General features: G+C 38.5%; 1 protein-coding gene across 2 annotated transcripts; it reads right to left on the bottom strand.

Annotated features, from left to right (window-relative positions):
- Window positions 1-1,338: 1,338 nt before the first annotated feature.
- Window positions 1,339-9,685, bottom strand: LOC105046836 (uncharacterized). 2 transcript variants are annotated; one of them, XM_010925574.3, is made up of 9 exons: window positions 9,353-9,684; window positions 8,775-8,968; window positions 6,015-6,193; window positions 4,338-4,622; window positions 4,184-4,242; window positions 3,997-4,033; window positions 3,828-3,899; window positions 2,515-2,839; window positions 1,339-2,238 (listed from the first exon to the last, which is right to left on the bottom strand). In XM_010925574.3, exons 1-9 carry the CDS (start codon window positions 9,483-9,485, stop codon window positions 1,843-1,845), a joined length of 1,680 nt encoding a protein of 559 aa, XP_010923876.1. In that variant the 5' UTR covers window positions 9,486-9,684; the 3' UTR covers window positions 1,339-1,842. The 2 variants fall into 2 exon arrangements, with proteins under 2 accessions (XP_010923876.1, XP_010923884.1); XM_010925582.3 differs by lacking the exon at window positions 4,338-4,622 and having other exon boundaries at window positions 9,353-9,685.
- Window positions 9,686-15,256: the final 5,571 nt, after the last annotated feature.

Below are 15,256 nucleotides of genomic sequence, written 5' to 3'. Positions count from 1 at the left end.
ACATCATTCCAGGTTGCATAGACATCTCCATAAAGGCGGCATGGCTGGCTAACCAATCGCTTTTTCTTAATTCCGCAGAGTTCAGGAGGCATTATGCAGATGACATCGTCTGTGGCCAGGAGTAATCCCACGATGACACGCAAAGGCCATCGCATTATATGGCCTGAATTCAACCCCGTACCTTCAACTGCGCTAATCCTGCTAATCTAAACTCGTGGTTCCAGGGCGAAGTCTGAGCAATTGCTTGTTTGGATGCCCAGCCACTGGGTTGCCTTTCCGAGTGGAGATATTAGATCGTGACACTTGTTTTGCAGTTATAATGGCCTTCACATAATGAAAGCAGTAAGTACTCTTGGACATTTTTTTTTTTACCATTCATCATATTTTAATATTTGAAATTATATGGCTCTTCCAGATGGATGCACCAAGGATGTCGAGCAAAGGACCCAAGCCCTAGAAAAACAGAAGCCACATCAAACAAGCTCGAAGGTTCACACATGGGATCTTACAGGATTTTAAACTGACAGTGCTGCAGGTGGGCAAGCGTAGCATCAAGTCATCAATGATGACCACCAAAGTATCAAAGATTTTAGGGAATAAGTATCAACCTCGTGATGAAGCGTCTTCGAGTGTAGAAGGCCCACCACAGAGGTATTGTGCCGTGGAAGAATGGAGAGTTGGTAAGCTTGCCTGCATCATCGTCAAGTTTTGATTACCGAGCTCAGTTTCCCAAATTTAATGCTCATAACATTGCCTAAGGCCACATACTTGAGTTAGGAGACCACCACTCTAAAGCCCACCAAAAGTTCATCCACAAATAGCATTGCAGGTCGGTAATTTGATCATCATAAGGTGGCTCATGACATTTCCACTAGCTCTCAGCCCAAGATGAGATCCAAACACAGACAGGGCGGTTTCCTTGGTTATAGCTTCTGTATGTTCACAACCAATCGAAATCTCAGTTTGTAAGTGCCTGGCGTTTTTCAGATGCACGGTCCCAAGCTGAAGCACCTGCTCCCTAATCACCAATGAGAAATCCCATTAGCATGCTTGCCTTAGAGTAGTTTTTGATGGTGCCACAGGCAAGGCCACCATGTAAGCCATGTCACAGCCATGAGATCAAAAATAACTCCTTACATGTGCTCATCATCTAGTTCTCCAATTACATCAACCACAAGCAATGACAACATGTACCTTAGAAACATTAAAAGCATATTCGATTCGCAACCAGAAATAGAATGGATTGAAATGAAAATTTTAATGGTCACCTCTCTCAACACATTTTATTCATGACCAGAATATCAAAATCAAAATTTAAATTCTAGAAAAGAATAGGCATTGGATTTTGGAGATTAGATCATTCCATTCCCCCTGAAATCAAAATAGGAATGAAACTCTCCTTCGATCAAATAGCTGAAATGAGTCACTCATTTCCATTCCTGAGTTCAACTGCCTCCAACCAAAAATGCCCTAAGTTCACCACAAGCAAAGAGTCCATATCATGAATCTGTCCTGCATATTTACAACAGAAATCACAGCATACAATCAACATTGCCCTTCCACCCAGGGAGATTATCCAGTGCCAGCAAAACAGCAGCTGGATCAATCTGGGACTCCCACCAAATCATCAAGAAATAAGCCATAGATCAAATTGCCCATTGCTCATTGCTCTCAAACCATCATAACGAGCCCCAAGGCCAGAGTTCCTACAGATTTAACTAAAGCACATTCATAGGCCCTGCATATCACCCCAAATGGTGCTTTTCGCCACCTGGATTTTTCTGCTAAGCCACTAAGACTAAGTATTGGGCCTTACATTGATAGGGAATGCGTATGCAGAAACTATATAGGTGCATCTTTGCTTTGCCTAGGAATGTCACTACCCGCAGCAATCCTCACTTCAGATGGCTTTGCAAACACCTCCTCCCTTTGGGGGCGGTTTGCATAGAAAATCCACAAAATGAGGCAAAGCATGATCCCAGCACAGATCAGGGCCAGTCCAGCATTAACCAGCCGGAGGTCAAGCTTCAGACGGGGGCAGTAAAGGGTGGTAATGGAGTTGAAGGTTTCACGCACAAACTTGCAGTCTTGAAGGCTGAGCAAAAACGGGGTGTAGTGATCAAGGGCATAGCTCACATTTACAGCTGCCACCAACTCATTGTATATCTTTGCTGTAACCCTGCCAGGACTGATGCATTTACCTGAATCTGAGACAGCACATATGTAGTTCTGCCAAACCTGAAATTGTAAAAACACAGCAAGTTCGGTTAGAGGATCCAGCAATAATTATGCATGTTAATGTCAAACTGGTGAAGAAAAGTGTAAAAAAGGGAAAAAAGACAACATGATGATATCCAAGTGAATTGGCAGAGGGAATGGCATCCATGAAATGCTGACTGAAAGGACATAAGAACTACTTTCGGCACAGATTTTAATGGTGGTTGTTTTCTTTACTCATTTTCAATATAATGATTAAATGCAAAAGCATCCTAACAAGACAGGTTCTATACGCACCATTGAAGCATTCACAAATGACACCTCTTCAGGTTCACATTGTCTGTCATGTAGCAGAGTGTCATAAGGGGAACAAAGATATGGCATAAGAGGACCAGACTGGTTGTAGAAATAGCCATTATCCCGAGATGCATGATCTGAGTTTGCAATAGATGATATTGCTTTGTTGACAATATTTACAATCTGGAGGATGACTTCTTTACTCTGATGAAGCGTCAGATTTGTCGTCTGCTCATTAACGCATGGGAGGATGTTGCTTAGAGCTGTCTCTGCCTGTGGATTGTGAACCCAATCATCCATTGCAGTACAGGTGTCCCCGACAGCACTGAGACAAACAACGTGGTAATTCCTCTTAAAGTGCATGTATATCATCTCAAAGTAATTAAGGAACACATATCAAGCATCTAACAAAGTTTTCATCCACATTTGCACAAGGAGAGACATATCAATGCTATCAACAGGACTCACTAGGGGTGATGCTAGTATCGCCCTTTGGCCAAGCATCATGTTTTTTATTGTGACGCCTTGTGCATACAATACTTGACTAATTGATATTTGTAGTATCTCTCCACATTTCTACACTTCCTCCTTCATGAGCAAAAGTTGACCCTTTAAAAAATGTGGCCAATACTTGCCAATGAGGCGCATGCATGCGTGCACACACAACTTGCCACATGCACATTATAAGCATTATTATAGGTAAAAAAATATTGATATTGTTCATATTATTGACTTCTCCCCCCTTTGTTCCAAACACGAGGTTAGCAAGCAGAGAAGCACATTGACTGTAGATTTATCAGATTTTAAATTAAACCATAGAGGTTTCCCTGTGCCATATGTCAAAATTTCGGAATAAGAGGATTGTTGTTACATGTGCAACTCAATAAGATGATTTGATGTTACATATGCCACTCAATGTCCAAGCATGTACATGAATGCAGGCCATCATCCAATGTGGGTTGCTGCAAATTAACCATGGTGCCTCAAGGAATGAAGAATATGATTAGAAAGCCTCAGCTATCATCACCTCCCCCCCCCCCTCTCCCTATAATGGGATAATAAATGAGCCTTGGTTCCATGAGAGAATTAGATGTGAAATAGTTGGTGAAGTATGCAAGCAAACTCATGTGCACACCAAAAACAATAGTTTGAAAATCAATTATTAAAAAGCTACAATGCAAACAGCATTTCAGTTTATGCGTATAAAATTATATAATGCTCTATCACACCCACAACTCATGAGCATTATTCTCAGGCTAATATTAAATTTTTGAAAATGAAAAATATGTGAATTCCCTTTGTTTAGTTCTTACTTGTCGATGATGACAAAAATTCCACAGAGAATGAAGGCAACTGCTACAAGAAGCCAGCCACTCACAATAAATCTGAAACAACACCACAAAGGAAAGAGGCAAAATAAAGGCTAGGTCATGGAAAATGCATCAACATGCAGAGATATGTAAAACGGAGGCCAGAACTTACATGCAGATTGCATTTTTGCACCCAAGAATTGAAAGCACTGCAACAAAAACAAGCCAATATATACATTATGACAGAGAAGCACCAAATCAAAATTCTAAGTTACACAAGCATACAGAGATGCAATGAAATTGAAATACTAGATATAAGAAAATATGTGATCACTTCAAAGGAATATTAGAGTACTTACAAAAACCAAGTATGGCCAAAAATAGCATCCCCACTGCTAGCACAATTAATGTACTCCTCCTGGCACAAGAGAAAAAGAAGGCAGATATGAAATTTTAGCATGTTACAAAAGCAAGATGGATCACGAAACCAGCAGAAATTATAGAATCATATACATGTCATTAAAAACTTGTCTTATTTTGCTAGAATTTTCAGTTGTTTTCTCAGATAGCATACTAGCTGCATCATTTAGATCTACAATCAACTTGTCTATTTTTAGCTGGACATCTGATGGCAGGTAGATCTGGTCCACATTAACTATCTTGGCAAGTGATAGAAAATCTGTGACATTCTTGAGGACCTGGACAGTGAAATCTGATTGATTCACAACAAAGCCTAAAGTATCCAGTCCTTCACCAAGGAATTCATCCTGTCCCACTGAGAGAAGAATGCATCCAGTCCTGGTGGAATTAAACACAAAAAAATTCAAGCACAAACTATGTTAGAAGATCATAGAAATTGGCTTCAACCATTTATGATCTGAGCATGCAATATCTATATCATACAAAGTTAATATGAAATAGAAAAATTAAGATTTCACAAAAATGCTAAAATGCATGGCTCGTATAGGACTCCATATACCATATCGTCCACCTCTTATCATAACTTTTTTGTTTAGCTATTTCATGCTCTTACAACCTCACTAATATGTTCTGGACTCTTCTAATGCTAAATTAAGCATTGGATCTGATATTAGGTTCTGTAGGTAAGGTTGACCTGTCAAAATGGCATTTCAAGATTTTGTAATTAAACAAACTAAGCACAACTTTCTTACACTTTATAATTAATCGTATATGCAGAACAGAGCCTTTATTGGTGGTTAATCATCACTGCTTTTATGGGTGAAGATCGGTTAACTAACACACAATGTGCGCTGAGCAGAAATATAGTAAATTTTGAGCTCTTGTAAACAGCAAGTTGATAATGTCAAACATGTTGATGTTTTGAAAATATATGCTAGCAATAACTCCCTTTCCTTAACCACCAATCACGGTCACCGCCCACTCTGGAAACCGCAAATTTGGTCATTGTGATCCAGGAAAGTGTATTAACCTAATTATCAATTTTCAACAGAAAAAGCAGTGAAAGTGATTCTCCCACACATAATAAGAATTTTTTCTTAGTTGGCTCTCTAGCTCTAAAAGTATTCTTAATTCAGATCAATTATAAGAAAACATTGCCAGTTTAGAGGGTGGGCCTTGGCACAATGGTAGGGTTATTCCATTGTGACATGGGTGTCCCAAGTTTAAAACATGAAAACATAGGTGTAAGACTATGTACATTTGACCGTCCCTATACCCCATAGTGGTGGGAGCCTCGTGGAAGTCCAGTTTACAACAAAGTGAAAATGAGCTTGCTCAAGTATGGCAGGGCCAGCAGCCAAGTTGGCTTAGTGACTGCATGGACCTAGACAGCCCAAATTGTAACTCTTCAAATAGTCACATCAAGATAGATGAAAAAGGCAGGTACAAAAGAAGTACAGACAGCCTCAAAATCAATTTTGTAAGAGATTTTTCCCCCTTTTCCAATTTAGACTGTTTCAATTTAAAGATTCAGTCAATTATTATATACAGTCATAAATGGCATATAAGTTCAATAAGAATCACATATAGATCATCAAAAGTATTAGCAAAGAATGAAGAGCAAAACAATGTGACAAGCGCCTTATGACATCTCTAGCTAATATGGGCTCCACTGCCCTTGGATGCTCAGTAACAATATTCGATGATGTGATACATGTGAGAAGAACTTTTGGAACAGAAGTAGATGTTTATAGGGGTTCAGAGAATTACGATGCTGCACATGTGAAGACTGTTAACAATAGAAGGCAAATCCATTGTGAGCGGAATGCTTCTCTCTCCTTAATGGCCATTCTCCACCTACAACAGTGATGTGCACCGAAAGCCAACCCAAAGGAAATGAACCAAAGTAATGCAAGAAGGAATCCTGCAGCTCCTGTAAATCCAACAGACTGCAAGAACAATCAGAAGTAAGCAAAAAGAATAGCATACATCTTCAAATTAAATTTCTGTAACAATGATTCAAGCTTCAGAGTATCCAGATTGCTTAACATCTAAATTGTGAATAAGCATGTGAAATGCACGCAAGACACACATTCACATAGAAGAAGGAAGGAGAGAGAGAGAGACGGGGGGGGGGGGGGGGAGGAGGGGGGGGGGGCGGGGGAATAAACTCAGTAGTATCAAGGTCTCAGTAAAACCAGTGCAAAATCAACCATGGACATTTTAAAATAATTTCTCACATCATGCCAATGATCCTCAACATGTAACACATAAATCAAAAAACATGTAATTCGGAAGTCACTTTACTATGCATCAAATGAATGCAAAAATGAAAGCTATAAATAGTACCGGTATGTTAGAATGCATAACAGGGCATGCAAATTTTAAATTGAATCCATTGATTATTGTTAAACAGGCCAATAAAAACATACTTGAACAAAACTTCATATTAAATGAGTGCTTATAAACCATAATCTACCATTGAAAATTGTCACATTTCTAGACAATTCATTAATCTATTCCACAAAATCCTATATGATCTGATTATATGCATGGTTTCAGCTATATGTCTATAACAAGAAAAATTTGGACAATGCATAATGACTACATGGGAGCATGAGATCAATACATGTTATCATATGTAATATGCTAAAAGCAAATGTATGTATATGCAATCATATATACACAAACACATATTGAAGAGCTTATGCTTAAGCATGAATAGATGTCAGGCACCGATGCATTGCACAAGCATATATAGAAATACGACACACATATACCAAATATCTTATAAATGCACATATATATTGTAACAACCCATGACCTCATTCAAAAAGGCTAATTGAAAGGTCTTATTTGGATTTCTTTGTCCTGTATAAGTATCTAAGATTTTTTCAATAAATAACCGATATGGGACTAAATATTCGTCCGCACAGATCCTCACCTACTCCCCCAGTTCAAGCCCTAACATCCTCACTATACTAAAGGTCAATTTCATATATCCATTTATAAACACCACGAACGGCCCGTGATCAGCCCAATGTACTTATGTTGTAATATCTTTTAGTCCACATGAGTTATATAGGCCGGATCCGCTCCAATACCATTTGTAAGAGCTCAGAACCTCACCCAAAAAAGCTAATCAGAAGGTATTATTTGGATTCCTCAACGTTGTATAAGTATCCAAGATCTTCTCAGTGAATAATTAATATGGGACTAAATACACGCCCACACGGATCCTCACATATATACAAAAACTTAATATTTTATACAATTTTTTAAAAGCTGTCAGAAACCCATCTCTAATTCTTATTCATGAGATCAAGGATCATCTAAACATATACTCGAACTTAGCCCCAGTTTATGTTGAACATAAGCTAAACATGGACAAAATGGCCTCAACTATATCCAATAAAAAAAAAAAAATCAAATATAAAAACCATATCCCTTAAATGTGTGTATGTGAGTAAGTGTGTGTGTGTGTGTGAGAGAGAGAGAGAGAGAGAGATTGCAACCTAATAGAAAGCAATCTACTAATAAGACTCCCAAACAACTCCACAATCTCAAGAAATTCTCAACTTAATACATAGCTAAATAAATATAGCAGTTTTTTAAATGGTAAATTAATGATATTATTGCTTTATCATCTCTTGTAAAGTTAAACAATTATCCAATTAGTTTTCCTTCCCTTCAATTTTTTCATTGTTCACCAAATTATCTAATTTTAAAGAGACAATGGATCTGACGCATGGAATTACTTTTCTGTGCATAGATTGCTTTTCTATTCCTACTAAGTCATGCACATGCGACCATTTTCAACCTCTCTCGTAATATCTGTGAGAGGTGTAATAAATCAAATCTCATATTATCCCTCCCCTCCCTCCCCACCATATGTTCAAAGTATCATCTTTCATGCTATAACATTCATCAACAGAGGAAGACTGATGCACATGTTTTTTAAAAACCCAGTTGCTCATGCAATCTAGTTGTCAAGAACAAAAGAAAATGGTCCAATATTTGATGATTCTGATGTAATTTCCATGCTTGACGATTTTTTGGTAATGGGCGATCAAAAAACTTCTAGCTTGGAAATTATCATAAGGCACATGACATTTTTAATGACCTAGTTATTGAATACAAAAAAACAGACCTTACACACAAGCAACTTGGCATAATTCCAGTTCACATAATCAACATCAAGCACAAAAGAAATAAGGTCAACATAGTTTAAACCGAGTGGTTTCAAATGAATTATCATGACAATTCATGAAATGTACCGTGCCACTTACATGGACTGATTACTACTTTTTTGTTTTGAATAAACGATGTATGTTATTATTTTCGTTCAGTCCATGGCCAGTTAATGTCATCCACTAACAACATCAACATAAAATCCAGTGACGTTAGTAGCTCACAACCCAGAATCTATTTTAAGTCCTCATAAGAAGTGCAGCTCTCTCTCTCTCTCTCTCTCGTAATTAAATAGACCATATCAGAAAGGAATCAAAAGAAAGAATTCGGATTACTTACTGCCCAATAGTGCTTGTTGGTAATGTCCCAACCCCCTCGATACAGCCTGAACTTGTCCAGTACATCCGGCCTCCTCGTCCTCTTCTCTGCCAAAACCAGTGGGAATTTTGCATCAGGAGCCAAAGCAGAAGGAGCTGATGCCGCTGGAGAAAATCTCAGGAGTCCGTTGGCCCATGGGGCCAAATTCTCTCCCCCTTCAAACAAACAAGACAAGAACTTCAAATAAGGAACCGCATGACTAAATACCAAGACCGACTAAGAAAGAAAATAAAGCTCCTCTTAACAAATACAGAAAAGAACATCACATCGGAACTCCTTAAATCACCAAATTCCTCAAAAATTTCTGAAAAAGAACTGCTCCAGTAGTGTAAATCCTCGATAGAGGAGCATCACCACCAGCACCCCCCAACCGCGCGCCCCCCCTTCCCCCACCCCCCGCCCCCCCCGGGCGCGTTCTCAACTGGGAAGACTTCCGATCGATTCGGTCGAATTCCAACTTCCCAATCTCGACAAAATATCTAATCAGGAAGCAAGCTTTAAGCAAAACGGATTAAGAGAAGAGATCAAACCCAACCAACCTAGTACAAACTTCCTGGGGACCTCCTCTCCTCCGACGAGAGCTGGAGAACCCTCGGCGACCACCGCCGGAGGGCAGGCCACGACAAGGAGGAAGAAGAAGACGGCGAGCCATCCGGCGGCGGCGATCTCCATCGGAGGCACCTCAGCGCATCAAACGCCACCAAAGGGAGCCCATCAAGAAGAGCAACCTTGCGAGAAATTCTAGGGTTTCGCATCCATCCTCCTCGGCTCCGAGGAAGAGATGGCGGGGAGAGCCGAGAAAGAGTATTTATAGCGGGAGCGGCAGAGAGGGAGGCGGTTCACATGGAGAATGAGAGTAGCGGGATCACCGGGATGGCGGGGAGATGGGCCAGGATTTGATAAATCCACTTCCAATATTTTTGTTTATATTATAAACACATTTTTTCTGATAATATAAATGTTACAGAAAAATATAAATTGTGTAAAATGGTGTCTATGTATCGTTGTGCGCATCGAAATGCGTGACAGGACTGGGGCGGAGCGGCTCCTTTGTCGGCTTCGATGGACTTATTTTCTGAATTAAATTGACCCTCCTAGTTTAAGATATACACAGAAATGCCACTGAAGTGCTAGCGGCAAGCAAAACCGGCATCGCATAAAAGCGGATAATTAATTATGACAATGAAAATGATTTTTATTTTAATTTTTGTTCAATAAGTTCGGTACAGGCCGCAGCCAAACGGTTGCTTGCTGCTAAGCGACGAAATACATATGTAGGTACGTGTGTGTACAATATATATCGTTTTTATTAGATTTTATAAAATAAATATATTTTTTTATATTTTTAAATAAAATAATATTATTTTTATTGCATTGATATAAAAAAAGGTCCAATAACAGTTATTATTTGACTAGAATTGGTTTAGGAATCTGGATGCGTGGCATGAGAGACTCTCTTAGATTTCATCATATTTTTTGTGATTTATTTTAGTTATTTAATTTTATTATTTATTTTTTTTTTTTATTTTTAAGATAAGAGAAGCCTACTTACAGTGCCGCCAACGATTCTAATTTTTAAAAATATACTTCATTAAATTTTTTATTTATATTAATAATTAAAATATAATTATTAAAAAAATTTATAGATTATAATATAAAAAATATAAGTATGCTTAACAAATCAGCATATATGGCCTTACTACAAGGCATTAACCTAATGGACCTCGCACCTAAATATAGAGCGTCGATAATATTATAAATTAGAAAATATATATTTATATGAATTTTCATAAAAAAATTTTAAGATAAATTTGGCGTGATAACTTTCTAAATCATTTATAAAGAAAAAAAATAAAGGCTTTGAATAAAGAGCCCTTATATACACTCCAGAATAATTGGTTATTAAAAATATATTGATCAAAATAAAAAATATATCTATCTCACATATCTTAATAACATCATGATCAACATTTTGAAAAATTATTGTTCGCAACAGATCCATTAACTCAGTAGTAATTCAGTACAATCATGTATCAATGTATATAAACGTAAATTAAATGTCAAAAAAGAGAAAAAAATAGAGCAATATACGTATGTTTTGTGTGTGTTTGGACTCCACTGTAGAAATGGTCCAACTAGAAACTGGTTCGGAACTTGGGGAAGAAAATGGTGAGACCATGGTTGCATAGGTAATCAAGGGTGTCCAACCGGGGGGCGTTTTGGTCACCAGGGGCTTGCACTGTGGTTACCTGTGTGAAAGCGAAACGAATCCGGGAGGTGAACGCGTGGGGCCGCGCCCTCGTGGCGTTCTTCCCGGCGATTCGGAGGACAACGGATGTCGGTGTTCCAGGGATATGGAATAAATAATGCCCTTTTCGGGCTCGCTTCCGAAACCTTTTATTACGGGGCAATCAAACATTATTTACAATAATGACCTTTACAACGTCCTATCTATTATGATAGCTTTAAGGATCCCTTTATATTATTTATGAATAAAGGACATGAAATAACCATAATTATTTGACCGCTATTTCATTATTATAGCCTTTGAGTAATTGAAATATTAGTTGCCACTAACTATTTGCATTAGTTGCTTATTGGATTTTTTAATTCCAATATTTTCTGCTTCCATGCATAAAAACAAATCTTTGAATCAGTTAAGAATTAATTTTATCCAACGAACGATATTTTTAATAGATAAAATTATTATTTTTATTCAAGTAGCTCACCTACTGACTTATTGTATTTTTGTTCAATTTATCATCACTCAAGTTACCGATTTGATAGATATAAATAATACTAATCGGATTCTGGGTCATTCTCAACCAAGCATCAACTTTCATAGCAGGATGAGTAAACTAAGTGATGATGTAGCAAGTAATTTTTAATATTTTTATTTTTATTTTTGATTATTATTATTTTATAGGATAACAATAGACGATTGTTGAGCTTGTAGTAAAAATTACTTTAGTATTAAATAATACTAGTCTATGCAATTCCTGACAAATAATAGTCATGATCACTGTTGTAATGGTAGGTTCCAATTTGGAATGGAATTGTTGTAGTGGGATTCTAGTGTTATTGGTTCCTTAGGCTATGAACAATTTACGGTGAAGACAAGGATGCCTACATCACTGTGGACAAATGGTACGAGATGGCGATGAACCTCCAGAGTAGATGGCGTAGGAGGTCGTAGGTGCAAGAGGTAGAAAAATGTTACCTTTGAATGAGGTGGGAGGTAAAATTTGCCAGCTTATATGGCAAGAGAAATAAAGCTCCCCTTTCCAAGAGCATCTTTTATTTTCTTGGATGCAAGTGTGAGAGCTTAACAGTACTCACTGTTTAATTATAATTTTACATTTAGCTTTTTTTTTTTATTAAAAAAAATCATGCACATAGTTAGGCTAAATTTCTGATTACGTAGTTGTTTTTATTCTGCATATATTATGCTCAAATGTGTAAATGATTAGGATTAAATGTTTAAATGGTCATTGAGAGACAGTCAAGAAGGACCAGCAGACTGGGCATCAACTACCCCTTCTAAGTGTCATGGACGTGCTAAGAGACCATAATTAGCTACAAATTACCTACTGGTCCTACTTAAAACCGAGCAATGCTAAATTACACTTTTACCAAAAAAAAAAAAGAGAGCTAAATTACACTTGAAGCACATTGGACTAAATGATAAATCATACTAATCCATGCTCTATAGACTAAATCACATAACCCATGCTTACATTAAATTTGAATGGCCTTACAATTAAATACTCTTACTAACCCGCCTTGCTGCTGAACTAAATTAAATTGGTTGCATATTAAAAGTTGGACTGGTAAACGGTTGTTCTCAAGTGGCAGAATAACCTCTCAAACAAAATATAATTGCAGAGGGAGTTTCTTGTAAAATTGTCACGAGGTGCAGCTATTGAAACACCGCACTGGCGTGCTGATCGGTGACCTTGGCTAACGTCTGGTACCACCTTTTTTTTTTTGGTAACAATGTCTGGTACCACTTTGTGAGGAGGAGCGACTAATGGAACACCGAGCCGCTTTGACTTCATATGGCAAATATTCCATTTTGATGGCGTGAGCAACCTGTGGCTCTTCTTTTGCAGTCTTCTTCATCTCTCCAAATAATGACGGTGAGAGATTGACAATAGTAGAAACGATATGGAGAGGAGGTGGTTGCATTTAAAGTTGCGGTGTAAAACGAGCACAAGTTGCATGCCTCAATTAAGGAGGGTGGTTGGTAAGGAAGGATCTTGGTTGGGGTCAAAGCAGAGTGTGGTCGGTGGTGAAGGGTGATTGTTGTGGCTGCCAAAAGAGGAGGTCATAATGGTGAGAGTCACATTAGTGAAAGATAATAATTTATCTAATTTTTCGAGATAATATTCATCTTTCAAGGCCTAATGCTTCAATATTTAATTCCTTCCCTTCCAACCAGAACAAACTCGGGAAATATAAAATGGCAAACCTTTCAGGGATATATTATCATGCGAAGCACCATTCTTAGTTAATGGAATCAATGTCTTACCATCTTTTAGAATCATTAGAAGAATGAGTGGATGACCTTAAATTATAATAGAAATTGAAGCACATAAAGCTAGAAAGGGTACTCTCCTTTTCCTTTTTGATTTTAATCTAGTTTACATACTTGCAAGCTTGATGATTCCTTGAATCTAAGTATGAGAGGTAAAGACAGGCAGAAGATGCTTGAGTGGCTACAATTAGGTTAAATTAGGTCAACCTCCTAAGAACCAGTGCAACAGCATGATAGAGGTACGCACATGACATCCACTAGGGATGGTAAAATAATCTGCTCAGAGTGAAACCAAATACGTAAAGTATCATACAGAGATCTGAGTGGAAGTTCTTGGCACCAATAAATATCACATCGTTTGCTCCATGTCCATATCACCATGTTCCAACAAAGTGGAGTCAGTCAGGATTCGTTAGCTTAGTGAAGAGTTGGCAGCAACTTCGGACACAAAACTAAGCACTACAAGACAGAAATGAGTACTAATGAACAAAATTTAAGAGCAACCCATGCTCCCTCTACGCCAAAAAGTAGGGTTTTATTTGTTTTTTTCTCTCTCTTCTTTAGAAAGCTGGGCAGGCTTACATTGTTGGCGGGTCCACCTTTTGCTTTCACCTTTTGTCATCAAATCTTTTAGGTGACCCTATCATGGGTATACTGCCATACTAGGCATGTGCTCATGTGCAAGCAGTGAGCACATAACATGGTAGAGAAATTATACCTAGCCTACACCACATACACTAACCATCGTTGTGCACCATGTCAATCACTACGTCTCCTTCTCAGGTAGCCAGACATCATATCAATTATCGTGTCTTCTTTCTATAGGAATGAGATATGGTGTACGACTACATTGATGCTTGCTGTATCGGATATAGTTTCTCTGGTGTGGTGGGGTGGGGCGGAGGCGAGTGGTGGTTAAGCCGAGCGTCTTGTAATCTTGATGAAGAAAATAAAATTAATAATATATTTAAAATGGATATTATATTAATTATATTTTAATATATGGTTATTTAAAGCAAAACTTGGAATTAAACTGTTATTTTTTTGTGTATTTATTTGCTTCCCATACAAATAATAAAATAATAAATGTGATTCTGATGGGAGATTTCCATCCTCACCGCTGCTCCCTGGCCTCATCCCACCACTCTCTCTCCTTCTCGGCATGTGCCACCCTCTACTTTGACGCTGCCACCCTCCGTGCCTGCCACCACCGAGCCCTTAGTACTGCCTCTCGTGCCCACATGCCCGTAGCCCCTCCATTGTTTACTGCTTTCTCTGTAGATAAGGTCATGCCTGTACCATAGACTTCGCCTGACGGTCGTTCGATGAAATGACCACTCCACAATCAACTTGTTCGTCCGAAATAACCTCATCCGAGCATAAACGAAAAAGAAGCAAAGGAAATTGAAAGAAATCCTTCTTGATCCGTAATGTCTTTAGCATCTGTTGCGATCAATTCTCTCATCATCTAATCATCAAAAATAAACACCTGCAAAAAAAAATCCATATTGATCGGAGACTGCTCCGATGGAGACTCTCCGACGATCAAATCAGAGAGGAGACTAGGCAACAGTAAAAAGGAGACAAGGAGCTCTACGGAGAGAGAGAGGGAGAGAGGGAGAGAGAGAAAGAGCAAGCCTGAGTATTTTCTCTGGGAAGCCCCCCCTCGCTAGCACTGTTGCCTTTTCCGATTTATAGTAGGAGGCGGTATGGCCTCGCCATCGGTGATGTAGACAACTGGAGAGTTGTCAAATCTTCGGAAGTTGTCATACCGTTGACAAAGTTGACAGGTCCTAGGAATTAATTCTCGTCCTTAGCAGGACAGTGCCCCAGGCTTCCTGGCAGGGTAATGCCCCCTGGCGCTCGTACGGCGTTTACTTGATGGGACTGCAGCCCACGCCGCTCA

Source organism: Elaeis guineensis, chromosome 2 (genome assembly GCF_000442705.2).
Source record: "Elaeis guineensis isolate ETL-2024a chromosome 2, EG11, whole genome shotgun sequence".
Taxonomy (NCBI): Eukaryota; Viridiplantae; Streptophyta; class Magnoliopsida; order Arecales; family Arecaceae; genus Elaeis; species Elaeis guineensis.
Note: the sequence above shows the minus strand (reverse complement) of the source record. Positions and strands in the feature narration are given on the sequence as shown.